The following is a 16,916-nucleotide window of genomic DNA, read 5'->3' on the forward strand; positions in this document are numbered from 1 at the left end:
ACCCCAACCCCAACCCCAACCCCAACCCCAACCCCAACCCCAACCCCAACCCCAACCCCAACCCCAACCCCAACCCCAACCCCAACCCCAACCCCAACCCCAACCCCAACCCCAACCCCAACCCCAACCCCAACCCCAACCCCAACCCCAACCCCAACCCCAACCCCAACCCCAACCCCAACCCCAACCCCAACCCCAACCCCAACCCCAACCCCAACCCCAACCCCAAACCCCAACCCCAACCCCAACCCCAACCCCAACCCCAACCCCAACCCCAACCCCAACCCCAACCCCAACCCCAACCCCAACCCCAACCCCAACCCCACTAAAAATTAATAATTATTTTAAGATATTTTAATCTTCAAAAAGTAAGTAGATTGATAGATAGATATTTTTAACTAAAAAAACTATTAGTCAAAATAGCTTTAAATTATATGGAAGTGAAAATAATTTGATGATAAATAATTAATTGATATTACTTAAATTAATATAAATAAGCATTTTAAAATCAAAAATTTTTATTTTTGTCAAAAGCAAATTAAATATTATTTATTACATCAAGTTAGTAAAGAAATTTAATTATTTTTAAAACAAATAATAATTATTAATTAATTTGAATTTGAATTTTTTTTATCTTTTATTTTTGTATAAATATCCTTTTTTTCTTATAATTATTATCTTTTTAATAAAATTAATATATTATTTAAATTTAAATGGAATCAAAAACAAACAGACACACTTTTTAAAACTATTTAAAATAATTTTTTCATAAATTATTAATTGTAATAATAGAGTAAAAAACCAATAAATTTTATTACACAAATAATAGAATAAATATCTAATCAAACATAATAGTTTAATTAAAAGTTTTCTAAATACTCACTTCTAAAAAAATGTATTATTTTACTCTTTTTTGATGCACGCATTGTTTATCAAAAGAAAATAACTTTTAAAACTTTAAAAATGAGAATTATTTTATTTTTATATCTTCAAAAACTAAATTAGTTTTTAAAATTTGATAAATTAAAAAGTTTTTAATTTATATTTTTTATCAGGAGAATAATTTTTTTAGAGTAGGACTGACACAAACGAATGAATAAAAATGATTAATTTACAATAAATATTTATAATAATATCTGAAAATTGTGAAAAGTAAATAAATTAGTGGATATTTTAGTTTAAATAAAATCATCTTTGTCCTTAATCTATATTAATGAGTCTTGTAGGGCGGATAATAAGTTCATGATCAATCTATAGTATTAGTAAAAATTAAGTAAAATAAAAATAACTTCAAATAAAATCATTTACTTATATGTATTGATTTAAAAGATTCTTTAATTCTTCATTTTGGTTATGCAATTCACTGGTTTCTTCGATTAATTTTTGTCTGTCCAAAAGAAGTTCATAATATTTGGACAAAGATCTGTCCAAAACCTTAATTTGTTTATTTAATTCAATAAAATTTATTTTTCAAAACTAAATTTAAAGAAATTTACATTCCAAATTCTAAATGTTCTTTCAGGTAAAACTTGAGTAAGCTTTTCCCAATATTTTTTACCTTCTCTAGCAATTCTTTCCTTTTTTTCTCTTTCAGTCTCCTATTTGACTGCTTTTTTAGAACTTTCCTTTTCTGTTAAAAATTTATTAATCTTGTAAATAAAATAATTTTAATTAATACCTAATTTTTCTTTTCTTTTGTCTTTATTAGCCTACCAATTTTACAAAAATTTAACTACTTCATTAAGATTAATTTGAGTGTTTTCTAAATCGATTTCTTTCTCGATTTCACCTTCTAAATTTTCTTATCCTTCAGCATTCTCTCCTTCTTCTTGATTCTCTCCCATTCCTCCTTAATTAGAATCATATTAACCTTATCCTTGACCTGCATGATCATCTTATCCATCTTTCTTTTTCTTCCTTTCATCTTAATTAGATTTATTTTATCCTTAAGGATTAGCATTTTCTTTACTATCTTTAGCACCTTCTTTTCCTTTAGGATCATCTTTTTTATTTCCTTCTTCCTTTTTCTTTTGTTAAGCCCCTTCTTATTATTAAACCTCTTCACCCTCTGGATTCTCATTTTCCTCAGCTTCCTAATAAATAAATAAATAAATAAATAAATAAAATGATATATTTATTAATTTAAATAAAATCTGAATAAAAGCTATTATTTTTACTTTGATTAAACCAAGCAAAAGAAGTTATTTTCTTGCTTCCTCTTCTATTTCTTCTGCTGACTTTACTCTGCATTTTGTGATTAATTCTCTGAAGAATAAATTCATTTCATCTTCTGAATCAATATATAAGCATTTTTTGATGCAATCTAATCTTTAAAATATTTATTCTGGTTCAGCTGATCCTTCTAATTCTTCCCTGAGCTTTAAAATTAGAAAAGTAAAATTTAATAAAAAAATTAAAGATATATTTAAATTTACTTTGTCATCAATAAGAAAATCTGCTTCTTCCAAAATAATATTGCAGATTTCTCCAATTTTAATTTCACTTATGCAGAATTCAAATTCTCTTTCTTCCTCTTCTTCAGCTTTACCTCCTTACTCTAAAAAGAATATTTGTTTAGGTTATTCAAAATAATTTATTAGTTAAATAAAAATTACCTAATTAAAGTTTTTACTAAGCAAGAATTTCCTCTTCAGATTAAGGTGGAATCCATTACATACCTAACTATTGAATGTGAATGGTTATATTACATTTTATTATTTTATCTTTTAATTCCTTAACTTCAGCTTCATTCATTTTTTAAATTTCAGAATACCTATATTAATTTAAAATCAAATCATTAATTAATTAATTTTTAAATTAAAGAAATCAATATTTTTGTATTTATTTTATTCATTATGAATAAGTTTTCTTGTTTTTAATAAATTATTTATCTAAACTTTTCTTTATTATTATTAATTAAAAATTTACTCTTTAAAAGTTTATTTATTTATTTTTTAATAAATTAATTCTATTGTTTAAATAGCACTTTTCTTTGATTTAAACTTATAAAAAAGCAAACAATTTTTTGATATTCTATGAAAGTTTTTTTAATTTAAGCTTTTTTTATTGATTTGGGTGATACCAAAAATCCTAGTTTATATGTTTTTATTCTCATATTTTGATAATTTATATTTGTTGAAATAGCAAAAAGATAAAATAATTTACATTTTTATCAATAAAATGTAATTTTGCAGTTTAAGAAAGTAAAAAAATATTATCTTGAGGTATTTTTAAAAATTAGATAATTTAATTTATGTAAACTTTTAGTTTGTAAAATATTTGAAATAAAAATTACTTATCTAGATCAGCCTTTTCAAAATGTTTAAATTTCTTCTAAAGTTCTTTAAATTGCCTTATGATTCTTTTATATTCTTAAGTTAGGTTCTTATTTTCAAGTTTAAATTTCTTATCGTACTTTATTTAAAAAATGTAAATTTAAAAATAGCTTGCAGGTAATCTGATAATTTTTACTTGCTTATAATCTTTGGTGAGTTATTTTAGTCTATTTTTGAAGTTGTTTTCTTTTCTTTTTAATTCATCACACATAGAATTGTTTTCATGAAACTTTTCTTGTAAAACTTTTAAACTATAATCTAACTTTTCAGTGATCAATTAATATAGAGCTTTCATGTCTTCAAAACACTTTTCAAGATCTTAAATTTCGGTTTCCATAGTAATTTTAAGTTCAGCATAATGCTTAGCTCCCTTGATACGGAGGTCTTCAATATTCTTAGTTTATTCTTCTTCTGTTTTGGCGTGCTCTTTAACGTATTGTTCTTCTAAATCAAGATGCTTTTTAAAAGTAGCTTATATTTTAGCTTTGAATTCATTAAGCAAATTAGATCTCTATTTGTATAGAAAAATAAACAAATAAATAAATAGTTGACTTTTTAATACAGAATTTATAAATTATTTTTCAATAAAATTTTACTTCTTATTCAAAGTGTCTTTCTATATCTTCCAATTCTTGCATATTTGCATCTCTTATTTTATAGAATTAGCTTCTCATTTTACTAATCATGTCTTTTATGTCATTTGATTATTCTTTTAACATCTTTACGTATTCATCATCCTTTCTTTTAAGCTCTTCTTCGAACTCTTTTCTAAGATTTTCTTTTCCTTCTATAATTTGTTAAAATGTTTGCTATTAATCTTGCATTTCCTATTTTTAAATTAAACAAATCAATCAGTTAGCTAATCAATCGTCATTTGTTGAAGTTAGGAGTTTATTTATTAATAGATAAATTCCTAGTAAACAATTATCAATTATTTATTACTCTGTTTAATTCTTCGCATTCATCTAATTCTTTGAGCTCAGCCCATTTCATTTCTAAAGCTGCATTTTTCTTGCCAGATGCAATTGCTTCTTACTAAATTTCTGCATATCTTTTAAAATATTATCAAATTAATTTAAGTTATCGATTGCCTGTATTCCAAATAAAAACCGTTTACCTTTCTCTTCTTCTTCTTTCATCCTCAGCTCTTTTCTTCTTTTAAAAACGCTCATTCTTTAATTTTATATTATTTATGTCTTCGTACATAGTCCTAACGAGAAGGTCAATACTACCTCTCGAAACCTAAATTTAAATTTTTCCTTTTTGAGTTTGTGAAGGGTTCATTTTGATTGATTTATTTGTTTGTTTGTTAAATGAATCTATGTTATTTGTTAATTAATCAGTAAATATATAGTAAAACAAATAAATATTGTTTTAAAGCAACAATTATTAGTTAATTAATTAATAAATTGATTGATTTTTATTTATAAATTCGATTGTTTCAAAATCAAATAAATATCTTAATAAATTAATTAGTTTTTAACTAAAAAAAGCTGCAAAATTTGAAGTTTCATTAAGTGATTGAATGAATGAATGAATAATTGATTGATTGATATATAAAATGAATGTATCTATTTATATTTATTTGATTTTTATGAATTAATTACACACACATTTTTTTTTAATTAAATAATGATTTTTTAATTTAAAATAAATACAAGTGAGTGTTTGAAAATTAATTGCTTGATTTATTGATTAATGAATTGCTTGCTTGCTTAGATTTATTTGATTTTGGACAAACGTTGGAAATTTTAATTAAAAATAAAGGATCCATAAATTATGACATAAATATACACAACTACATATTTAAGATTTTCATTTTTTAATATTAGAAACTAACCATTACATGCCTTCTTCCATACCTAATTTGATGAGAGAGTTGAATGAGAATACTGAAAATTTTTAAAATTAGATATAAAATAGATACCTTCCTTAAGAACAGCTGAACATGCAACAATTGACCACTATCTATCCTTAATATTATCTAACTTCAAAGTGCCACTGATCTAAATAATATAAAACTTGTTAATTAATCGATAATTCTCACAAATAAATTTTAAACCTCATCAGGAGCTAAGGCAGTAGCCAAGTCCTATTTGTTAGCGAAGATTAAAAGAGGGATACCTGCTAATTTTTATTCCTAAAATTTTAAAAAGAGAGAATTTGTTTTTTTCAATTCGAATTTAACTTGCTAATAATTGATGTTAATTATTCTTACTTCGAGAAGCTTTTCTAACTCTTGTCCGGATTCTTTTAGTCTCTTAGTATCAGAAGAATCGATTACATATACGAGAGCGTCAGTACCTTCAAAGTAATTCTCCCAGTAATCTCTAAGGGCCTTTTAACCACCAACATCCCAAACGTTTAATTTGCAACCATCGTGGGAGAGATTTTTAATGTTGAAACCATGGGTAGGTTTAATAGTGGAAATATCTTCGTTTGAAAGTGATTTTAATATGGTAGTCTTACCAGCATTATCTAAACCTAATACTAATAATCTGACTTCCTTTTAGCCTTATCTCAAATTTCTAAGTAATGAAATTAAACCCTATCATAAAAAATAAATTAATTTATTTTCTTGCTCAAGTACTTTCTTACCATGTATGTTAGTTAGTTTGTTTCTTTGTTATATCTTTCCTAATTTTCCTTTTTGATAACTTGGTTTTTTAATTATTATTTTATTTAATTATTTAATTTTTTTGTTTTTTTCTGTCAAAATAGTTGAGTTGAAGAGCAAATTTTTAGTATTCAAAAAAGTTTATAATTATTAAATTTTTTTTTTTTTAAATACAAAAAATTAAAAAAAAGAAAAAGTAAAAGAGTGAGTTTCAAATTAAGTTTTTCAAATAATTATTAAAAATTCTTATGCACTGCTAGCCCCAAAAGTTTTTAAAATTCCCTTCACAGCTCACTCTTACTTTTAAAATCAAAAATTATCTTAAAGCTCGCAACTTAAATTTTAAAAATACATGCGTGAGGAAATGTCAAAAAAAACCTAACTCTTTTATTTAAATATCCATTAATAAATATATTAATTATAATAGTAAATAGTGATCTAGCTCGTTAACTTAGAAGACATCAAATAAAAAAAGAAAGATACTAAAAAATAAATTAAATAAAAATTAATTATTTATAAATCAATGAAAAAAAGAAAAATTAATCTAAAAAGAAATAAAAAAGTCCAAACAAATTCAAATTAAATAAAGAAAAAAGTAAAAATATAAAAAATAATAATAAATAAGCTAAAACAAAAGCAAAAAAATATAAAAATAAATTGATAAACCAAATAACAAAAAATAAATTACCTAAAAATACCAAATTATATTTATTTTTTATAATTGTTAAAATATTTATTAATAAGATTAATACCATAATTCATTTTGAATTTTTTTAAACCTTTGTAGAGAATTGTGAAAAATTCAATTAAGAATTAGAAAATTTTTAAAAATAAAAAATTCTCTTATTTAATGAAAGCTGAGAAAATTTAAAAAATAATTTTTAATTTCAATTTCTATCAAAATTTAAATCAAAAAAAGGAAATTTAGAATTTATTTGATTTTTTTATCTTTTGTTAGAGGAAAAAAGACTTTGATATGAAAATTAATTCAAATAAAAATATTTGATTTATTGCAAAAAAAGAAATGTATAAATTGAAGATAAATGTGTTGATTGAATTAAGATTTATAAATTAGATTAAATAATAAATGAAAAATAAAAATAATTAATTAATTAATTAATGAAATATTGCAACTAGAATAATCATAAATTTTTTTAATTTATAAACACGTCAGTAAGATATTTTATATATTTAGCTATGTTTATTTATTTAACATATCATCTCTATTTCAATTTTTGATTTCAAGCTTTATTTAAACCATTAGTTTATTTTAAGTGATTAGGTCCACGCGTTTTTTTCTATCTCAACTTATTTGGAGATATATGTTTGAAGATTTTTAATTAAAGTAAATATTATTTATAATAATAAACTAAAAAGTATCTTAATCAAAAACTAAAAAAAAAAAATTAAAATGAGCACAAATACCAAGAAGCAACAACCCGAATAAATTATTCCTACTGAAGAAGTCAAGAAGGAAAACACCAAGGGCGAAAAGAGAACTCACGGCAGAACCAACAAGGGTACTAATGCTACTGTTGAAAAGGATGACCGTTAAAATAAGACTGGCTTAAAGAAGAGAGATCAAAACGCAAGAAGAAATGAAGGTACCTACATTAAAAAGGCTGCTCTTGATAACGGAGAGCTTCCTCCTTCTGACGAAGAATAAAAGAATGATAAGGGTGAAAAGAAGTAATTCAGACCTAGATATGAAAAGGTTACTGAAAGCAAATTCAATTGGGACAAGAAGGCAATTACTCTTGAAACTGTTATCCCTAAACCCCCTCATCAAAAGGAATTGCTCGAAGAACCTAAGAGAGAAACTCTTAACAAAATCATTGATTAAATCGATGCTAAGATTGAAGATGCCAAAACCAAGAAAGTAATAATTTAAATAAAATGAATTAAACCTAATACTTATTCTAGGAAAAATGAATGATGCATGTATTTAATAATTTATTTATCTTTATAAAAGTTCTAAAAAGTTAATGAAATCGTTAACAGAGACAAGACCATCAAGACCAATATCAATGGCTAATCTGAACCTCTTCACACTAAATTAAAAGAACTCTTCGAAAAATAAAAATCAAAAAAAGCTGAACACGAAGCTGCTCTTGCTGAACTTGAAAAGAAGTAAGAATTATCCAAGACTATCGTAAGATTTTTAATCGATTTTATCAATTTTGTTAACTCCTTTTATCTATTAAAAAACAGTAAAAAAGATCTTAAGATTTGAGAAACAAAATGAAAAAGTGCATGACTGAAAAGGAAATTAACGAAAGACTCGAAGAGTTAACTTTCAGACACAAGAATGAATTGTTAAACAATCAATAAGAAAAGAAGCTCGTCCAAGAAATCGAAGATTTGAAGCAATCTCTCCCTTTCTCTATGTAAGGAGAAATTAATTTAAATAACAAGAAAGTTATGTTAAATATTTTTATTTTAAATCAAAACAAAAGTCCTCTCTCTAAGTTGGAAGAAGAACTCAGAACTGCATAAAAAGAAGAAAAGGCTTACAAGGGTAAACAAGGTGCTGCTTACAAGGCATTGAAGGAAGTCTAAGAAGAAATCAATGAAGTTAAGAAACAATTAGAAGAAATCAAGAAGGTAATTTTTTAATTTAAAGCTTCAACTCATTACAAAATAAAAATAAATCCTACCCACGTTTACATATAATTTGATAAGAAATATTTGGAAAACTTTAATAAACAAATAAATACATATATAAAAACCCAATCTTTTAATTAACATAAGTCATATCTTTATTTTTATATCAACAAATTAGCTTAGAGAAACAACTCAAAGTGGTGAAAACCCCGAAATCGAACTTGCCAAGAAGGAATGCAGCGATTTAGTTGATTAATTGAAAAAGCAAAAGCACGAAGCTTACTAAAAATATGATGCTGATAGAAAGGCCTACCAAGAACAATAGGAACTTATCAGATATGTTGAATACGTTAAAAAGCAATAAGATTACCTTAGAAAGAAGGAAGCTTAAAGAAAGAGAGACGAAGAAAGAAAAAGACGTGAAGAAGAAAGATTGAAGCGTGAAGAAGAAGAAAAGGCTCTTGAAGAATAAAAGAAGAAGAGCAGATACCTTGTTTATGTTGGTAAGATACGTTTATTTATATAGTCAATTGAATCATTTTTTAATAAAATTTATCCATCCATCCATTCAAACCTTAATTTAATAACATTTTTTTCCTTTATTAAATAGAAATTGCTGATCATTTGATCAACTACTTAGAAAAGCTCTCTGGTAAGGGTGATAATAAGAAGGATTATGTCGATTAAACTGAAACCACCACCACTACTACTGAAACTAAGTCCGAACTTAAGATCGAAGATTTAAATAAGCTCCTCTAAAAGGAAAAGTTGACCGTCCTTGTTAGCAAGAAGGATAAGGCTGACTAATCCTAAGCCATTTTCGGTGGTCACAACAAAAAGAACCAAAAACCCAAAGAATAAGCTCAAAAGCAATAAGAAAAGACTCAAGAAAAGAACATCCTTGCTGATGCCTTCCACCACAACTACGAAATCATGGAATAATTCGAAAAGTTAGCTGTTGCTGCTCCCACTTTCAAGTCTGAAATCGATAAGACTATTTCCTTACTCCAAGAAAAGAAGCAATACTACATCGAACTCCCCAACAAAGAAAACGGAGATGCCACTGAAGAAAAGAATGCTGAAGACGTAAATTATTTTATTTAATTAAAAAAACATATCCTAAGTTTATTTTTCTTCTAAATTAACAGAAGCAAGATAAGAAACAAAAAAAGCAAAACAAGATTGAGTTCGATGAAACTGCTTTCCCTACTATTGAAAATTGAAGCAATTGAAGGCATAATCAACTTCTTTAACATCAATTTATAATTATTTAAATAGAAGAAATATTTGGTTAATGGTGAAGAAATATAATGGATTGCTTCCAATCTAATCAAATCAAATCAAACAAAATTGGAATCAATCCATTTCTTCGAAATAATTTATTAACAATTTATATTACTTTATGTATAAAATTTTATCCATAAAAAATCATCAAAAACTGATAGAGTTTTGTATAATATAATCCAATTTGTTAATATTTTTACAAATATTATAAAGGAAATCCTTATTTATTATAGCATGGCAAAAAAACAATTTCTTTACCAAACAAAAATCTCCTTATTTTAGGAGTAGAAAATCCATAAAATATAGCTTATCACCTCACATAAAATAAAAAAATTTAAGGATATATTTACGATTTATCTCCTAATTAATTTCAAATAAAAGATATTTTTTTATTCATCAGATTGATTCATTTCTTTTATATTTATTTTCCAGATATGTAAAAGAATTAACTACTTTTAAAATTCTTGCAATAATCTCAATCAAATCATAATTCTTAAATTAATTTGTGAATAAATCTTATTTAAAATATCTTCAAAAATGGTTTCAATTTAAGTTGAAATTATTCATGTTATTTAAAAAATTTACTTTCATAAAATTTGAAAAAAGATTAAAAACTAATTAAATAGTTTTTAAAACGTAATAATTAGCTTTTTTTTTAAAACAAAAAATTATTAGATTAATTTCTCAAAACAAAAAATTTTGTTTGAATATCTATTGATTACCTTATTTAATAATTTATTTTAAAGAGAAATATAGTTAGATATGTAGGAAAGTAAAATTTGTAAAAAAAGTATTTATGATATGTCTATAAAACGAAAATAAATAAAGAAATAATATTTTTAATTATTTTTAAAAAGTCATTTATATAAAACATGCAGGACTTTTAATAATTAAATTCCATAAAGTTTAAGCAAAACCAGATAGATGATACATTGATAAGAATCAATAATTATAAAAAGGATATATTTTCATATATTTTTAAAACAAAGATAAATAAATTAAAAATAAATTTTGAATAATGATGCCATTCATTTTCAATTTATAGTTAATTAATAAATTAATTTTTTTTTTTATTTTCTATTTTTGATGTTCTAATCTATTTTTTAAAATAAATTTAATTTATTATAATTTAATCGTAATTTTACTAATTTTTTACTTCAATTTAGTTGCATATTTTAATATTAAAGGGTCTTAATTATAATTATCTTAAATTTGCTATTTATTTTAATTTAAATTAACTTTTTTAAAACCAAAAACATATTTTGAATTTATTTTTTTAAAACAAAAAACTTTATTTTTTAATTGACTATTTTTAAAGTTTTTTGAAATGGAAGGATAGATAGATAGATAGATAGATAGATAGATAGATAGATAGGTAAATTTTGTACAAATAGTCTTTATGAAATGTCTTTAAAACAAACACAATTAAAGAAAAACAAAAATATTTTTAATTATTTATATATAATTTTTATTAATTATTTTGAGTCATTTATATTTTACAGTTGGTTATTTAATAAAAAATTTTTTTATTACAGAGATTCTATTTTCATTATTGCATGTCCTAATCTGTTTTTTAAAATAAATTTTATTTTTTCAATTTAAATATCAACTATCAATTTACTAAGCTTTTGCTGGATTCTAGCTGCATATTTTTATATTTGAGGGTCTTAATTATTACCATCTTAAATTTGTTTTATAATTGCTTGAATATTCATTTCCATGTAAACCTTTCTGCACTCTGGATAAACACACAAATTTCCAATAGAGAATAATGCTATTCTTTTGGGTGATAAACTCTTTAATTATAAATTAAAAATTAATTTTCAAAAATCTAAATTTATTTTTTTTTTACTGGACCCATATCATTCAAGACAACGTCAAGCATGGCATGGAGTGCTCTATGCTTGATTAAATCTTAAGTAAGAGTATCTGAATTTCTTACAAAGTTACCTAAGGCTCCTGCTGCATTAGCTCTTGTCTTTTCCTATTAAATTAAAAAATAAATTAAGTTTCAAATATTTATTTAATTTTTATTCAAATTAATTTATCTTTGCATAAATTAAACACAAATTTTTCATTAAATTATTTTATTATTTTTTTTTATCCTTATTTATTTAAAGTTTTTTTCAATTTTTGATAGATTTTTTTTGAATGAAATAACAAACTTTGAATGAAATAATTTCAGTGATTATTTCTTATCTTATTATCTTAGAGTGAGATAAATAAAATTAATTCTATTTCTTGATTAAATTTCAAAATTTAAAAAAAATAGGAGAAGAATTTTTAATCAAAAAAATAAGCAAAATTTTTAATTTTAATTTAAATAAAACTTGCTTGCTTTTTAGATTAAATTAAATTAATAAAAAATAAAAAATGTTGACTATCTTTTAATTAAAAAAGCAAATTACTTCTGGATCTTTTAGAAGATCTACAAGTAAAGGCACAACAGGCCTGAGATGTTCATAAAGTGCAGCATTATGAAAACCAGCATTACCAACTGCAAAACATGCAAACTTTCTTGTAGCTTTGTCTGAGTCTTTGCAGCATTCAATACAAGCAGAAATTAAATCATTTTTTAGTAGCATTTCATAGAAATAACTTGAATGACGGCAAATGTTACCTATGAAATTACATACTTTGGCTCTTACTGAACCTTCTTTATGGACAATAAGCTTCTTTAATTCTTGGTAGATGTCAATTACGTGGATATTATCATAATAATTTTTAGATATACGAGCGAGCTAGCTCAAAATATTGAGTGTATCAACTATCAAAGGATGAGGATTTTCATGATGCAACAAATTATACTTCTTAATGATGTAAAGTCCGTTATTGCTTACAAACTATGCTGCAAATTATTTGTCATCTTCTGTATTAAGAATAAGACGAGAGAGCAATTAAATAGCAATACCGATGTGATCTTTTTATAGATATTAAATAGTTTTAAGAGTGCTTAAAATAATCTCGGAGTTATTAAGCTCTCTTGTTATTCTTTCTAAATCATTTTCTTGGGATGGATGAGTGAAAGGAAGATTAAATATTCTAAGTAATTATGCAGTTATTAAGTGAACGCACATCATACCACCTCCATAGCTGCTTGGCCACTCATTTAGAGCTTTAAGTTAAGACTCTTTAAGCAATTCACATAAAATTAATAACACTTTTTCTTGGAAAATTTTATTAGAAAATTAAACGAAGTCAGAGATTATTGTGTCATGAATAAGTATAAGGAAAGACACAAAACCTTTTGGAGAAATGTCACTCTTAGAATTGAGAGTAGTGAGTATATTAAGGATGCTATTATCAATACCACTTTATTCAAACAAAGCAAATAGCTCACTTAGTTTTCTATGCTCTCTATGATATCTAAATAATAATCTCTGTAAGAAGTTAATTATACCATCATTGAATCCATAAACTGGGCAACCGAATCCAGAACCTTCTATATTTCTGATTTCTTCAATTTTATTTACCTTGAAATTATTTAGAAATATTTATAAATTAATTAAACAATTAAAATTATAATAGAATTACTTTCTTTGTAGGATTTAAGAGTTCTGTGAGTAATTTGTAAGAATTAACATTTTAGAATTTTTAAATAATTGCAACAGAAAGTGCTGAGTCATTTTAGAGTATTTCAGCTAACAAATTAATAGAGATTATTGCAACAATAGGGTGATTCCAAACATTCTTCTCTAAGTTATCAAGAATAAACTAAACATTGATTTATAGATCAATTTAAGTGTCTTTTTTGCTCGAAAGATGCTTCATTATATGAATCATAATCTGCATAGCTGTTCCATTAATAAATGGCTCATCGCTATACATATTTTATTACAGAGTAGTCAGCATAAGTCTATTTGTCAAAATCTTATCTATTAACTCTCTTATTGTTCTGACACCTTGCATAACAATTCTTAAAATCGATATTTTTGTTAATTTTGAGTTATCTTCTTCTGAATTGTACAAGCGCACAAATAAGCTTAGCCAATCAACTTCTTACAAACAAGTGTAAACTTAAGTTTTCAAGCATTCAAAAATATACAAGCATTCACAAAATTCAGAAACAGCTTTTTAATTATAAATAAAATTCTATATTATAAATTATTTATTTTTTTATTACCACCACTCAGGCCTCTTTTCCATGGGAAAGTAAAAATGTCACCATAAACTGGATGAACAAGAACAGCTAAGACTTAAATAATGAAGTTGTGTAAACTTTATGCCTATTTATAAAAAAATATATTTAATAATTTATGTAAGGAAATAAGTAAATTAATTACATTTTCCATGCTTTTGAGTAATGCGATACTGTCTGGAATAAATTTAATTTCAATTAATTCTTTGTAAAAATTGTAATTTCTGATAGGGTTAGCGCTTGCTTAATTTCCAAAGATACCAATAGTCTTTACCTAAAATGAATAAAAAAATAAAAATTTATAAATAGAATGACTCAATTTTGTTAGAATTACAATGTTAATAAGCAGAGATTAGTGGGGAATATCATTGTTAGAAGATCCCAACTTTATTAATTAAGGTATTTAAGGCAAAAAGACCTAGATGTAAGTATTTTCAATACCAACATTCTTATCAAAAGTAGATTTAGCTAACAGACATATAGTCTTTATCAATTCACATATCAAATCGATGAGAGTCTTGCTTTAATCTATTTTCAATATATTCTTTAATAGATTAATTAGCAAACCAGGAAGAAGAGCGTTTTTAGTAATATCTATTTTATTGTCATCATCAGATCTACCTCTGATTATTACTTAACACAATACCTATTCGTTTATTTGTTAATAATTAAATTTATTTGAAATTTGAATTTGTAATACGTATTTAAATTGTTAATTAATTACCTTTAAGCCGATTAATACGGAAGATTTTTTTTCTTTTCTTAAAACATCATTTACATTAATTTTTAATAATTACAAGAGTTTGTCTAAAAATCCTGTATCTTTTCTAAGTTCTGCAATTCCATTATCATCTTTTGCTTATTATTCATACTTGCTCCAAATTTCATCAGTGCAAACAACTTTTCTAGGCGAAACATCTCTGTTATCTACTTTATTTTTTTCTCCTACTCCATCAAAAGCTAAAATGTTTGTATTGTTTTACTATTAAGCTGTTGGTGTAGAAGAACCTTTTCTTTTTTATCCATTTAATCCTGGAGTTAAAGGTGCTTGTTGATTTGGAATTGATTAAACACTTGGAACTGCATTTTCTTTTTCATCAGATCCCTTTATTTAAATTAAATATTTTCAATAATTAAATAATTTATTAATTTATAATTTCTATTCATTATATTAAAAAATATTTTTTACATTAACCTCTTACAAGCCTGCCCATTGCTAGTATTTTTCTAGTCTCTTTCTTCTCTCAGCTTTTTCAGGTTCAGTTTCTTGGATAAAAGGATGATTGAGAAGGTTTGGCCAATCAGCTCTTTCACTGGGGTTTTTATTAAGCAGTCCCATTAAGAAATCTTTAAATTCTTACGACATATTATCAGGATACTTAACAGGGTCTTTAATAATTAAATCGATCAGTTTGTAAATAGAGTTTGTATAAAAAGGAGGCTGTCCTACAAACAGTTCATATAAAATAACACCTAGAGACCATAAATCAACAGTGTGATTGTAAGGTTATTCTTTAACAAGCTCTGGAGCCATATAGAGTGGAGTACCTTTAATAGATGTGAGTACTTAAGTATTTGAAGACAAAGCACGAGCAAAACCGAAATCGCATAATTTTACAACGCCATTTGCAGAAATTAAGATATTTTAAGGCTATTAATAATAATAAGTTAATAAAGAAATAGTAATTAATTAAAGTTTAGTTTTTGAATTTAATTATAAATTATTTAATTTGGTTTTGTATTATTTCTGTGATTGTTAAGATTTCATTGATTGATTGATAGATTGTTAGTAATATCATATCTATCAATTTTCAAATTTGAAACATTTTCTAAGTATTTTCAATAAGATTTGAATGTTATCTAATATTTACCTTCATGTCTCTATGAATAATTCTATTTGAATGCAAGTAGTCTAATGCTAAGATTAATTACTAAGCTATTTTTCTAACTTCAGATTCAGGTAGACTTCTATCATCTTCTAATATTTCAAACAATTCACCCTAAGCAAACTATTAATAAATTAAAATGAATGGCTTTAATATCTGTTTGTAGAAATTGCTTCTTGTTTTTTGATTCATAAGCTGCTTGAGTAGTTTTTTATATTGTTATTATCTATCTAATCAAAAGTATTACTTCTGTAACAACACAAAACTCATGAGGAGTCTCAAATGCATCTAAAAGAAGAATAATGTTTTCGTGCTTGAGTCGTCTTAAAATTTCAATTTCCTACCTTAAATTAGCTAAGTCTTTTTCAGATTTATTTCTATTTTTAAGGATACAAAAATAATTTTAGAGAAATGCTTAATAGATAAATTATGTAAATGTGATTTGCTTGATGATTTAATCTATTTATATATCTATAAATCTATCTGCTTGCTTAAATTCAAATAAAGAATGAAGTTGAAATACCTTTTTGAAATGAATTTCAATGCCAAAATTTATCCTGTATTTTTTCTTCTACCCTTAAAAACTTTACCAAAAGAACCTTCACCAATCTAATGAAGAATATGATAATTCTCCATTTTTGCTATTCCTTATTTTTACTATTAACTTTGAAAATTTATAATCCTTTTATCACGAAACAAGCAAGCAGTTTCTGACTTATTAATCAATCAAATTTCTTAAATTTTATAATCTTAAGTTTTCAAATTAACTCTCAAAAAAGATAATAAAGTCAGAATAAATAATTAAATTAATTAGATTCTTTTAAATAAAAGTGATATATATATATATATCTAACAATCTAACATTAAAACACCTAGATATACATACATAAATACATACAAATAAACCAACATATTTTCATAGATATATAGATTGTTTGTCATTTGATTCGATTTTGTATTTTCAAAATATTAATGAAGAAATTTTCTTTAGATGAGATTAAAAAGAGAAATTAAAATTTTGTTGTGAAGAAGTGTTAGCATAAGAAGTAAAG

The 16,916-nt window shown here is 24.5% G+C and overlaps 5 protein-coding genes across 5 annotated transcripts; 2 read left to right on the top strand and 3 right to left on the bottom strand. All coding sequences in view use genetic code 6, as the record gives it.

Moving 5' to 3' along the window:
* Window positions 1-989: 989 nt before the first annotated feature.
* TTHERM_01345750 (hypothetical protein) lies at window positions 990-4,619 on the bottom strand (the record flags this gene model as incomplete). Its single annotated transcript, XM_001029693.3, has 11 exons — window positions 990-1,251; window positions 1,309-1,630; window positions 1,679-2,093; window positions 2,178-2,378; window positions 2,436-2,557; window positions 2,616-2,773; window positions 3,296-3,414; window positions 3,472-3,846; window positions 3,932-4,162; window positions 4,278-4,386; window positions 4,453-4,619. The coding sequence occupies 11 exons, from the start codon at window positions 4,617-4,619 to the stop codon at window positions 990-992; spliced, it is 2,481 nt and encodes an 826-aa protein (XP_001029693.3).
* Window positions 4,620-5,150: 531 nt separating this feature from the next.
* Window positions 5,151-5,936, bottom strand: TTHERM_01345760 (ADP-ribosylation factor(Arf)/Arf-like (ARL) small GTPase family protein; the record flags this gene model as incomplete). Its single annotated transcript, XM_001029694.3, has 5 exons — window positions 5,151-5,197; window positions 5,263-5,341; window positions 5,398-5,475; window positions 5,554-5,883; window positions 5,934-5,936. The coding sequence occupies 5 exons, from the start codon at window positions 5,934-5,936 to the stop codon at window positions 5,151-5,153; spliced, it is 537 nt and encodes a 178-aa protein (XP_001029694.1).
* Window positions 5,937-6,304: 368 nt separating this feature from the next.
* TTHERM_001345763 (hypothetical protein) lies at window positions 6,305-6,613 on the top strand (the record flags this gene model as incomplete). The annotated part of the gene is made up of 1 exon (XM_012800585.1): window positions 6,305-6,613. The coding sequence occupies one exon, from the start codon at window positions 6,305-6,307 to the stop codon at window positions 6,611-6,613; it is 309 nt and encodes a 102-aa protein (XP_012656039.1).
* A 750-nt stretch (window positions 6,614-7,363) lies between these two features.
* Window positions 7,364-9,779, top strand: TTHERM_01345770 (hypothetical protein; the record flags this gene model as incomplete). Its single annotated transcript, XM_001029695.2, has 7 exons — window positions 7,364-7,831; window positions 7,925-8,104; window positions 8,164-8,339; window positions 8,409-8,556; window positions 8,735-9,059; window positions 9,167-9,642; window positions 9,705-9,779. The coding sequence occupies 7 exons, from the start codon at window positions 7,364-7,366 to the stop codon at window positions 9,777-9,779; spliced, it is 1,848 nt and encodes a 615-aa protein (XP_001029695.2).
* Window positions 9,780-10,997: 1,218 nt separating this feature from the next.
* TTHERM_01345780 (Serine/Threonine kinase domain protein) lies at window positions 10,998-16,500 on the bottom strand (the record flags this gene model as incomplete). The annotated part of the gene is made up of 12 exons (XM_001029696.2): window positions 10,998-11,636; window positions 11,693-11,824; window positions 12,249-13,313; window positions 13,375-13,910; window positions 13,964-14,066; window positions 14,124-14,252; window positions 14,313-14,624; window positions 14,703-15,083; window positions 15,168-15,629; window positions 15,850-15,987; window positions 16,112-16,241; window positions 16,388-16,500. 12 exons carry the CDS (start codon window positions 16,498-16,500, stop codon window positions 10,998-11,000), a joined length of 4,140 nt encoding a protein of 1,379 aa, XP_001029696.2.
* Between the last annotated feature and the right edge of the window lie 416 nt (window positions 16,501-16,916).

This window comes from Tetrahymena thermophila (genome assembly GCF_000189635.1).
Source record: "Tetrahymena thermophila SB210 genomic scaffold scf_8254072, whole genome shotgun sequence".
Lineage (NCBI taxonomy): Eukaryota > Ciliophora > Oligohymenophorea > Hymenostomatida > Tetrahymenidae > Tetrahymena > Tetrahymena thermophila.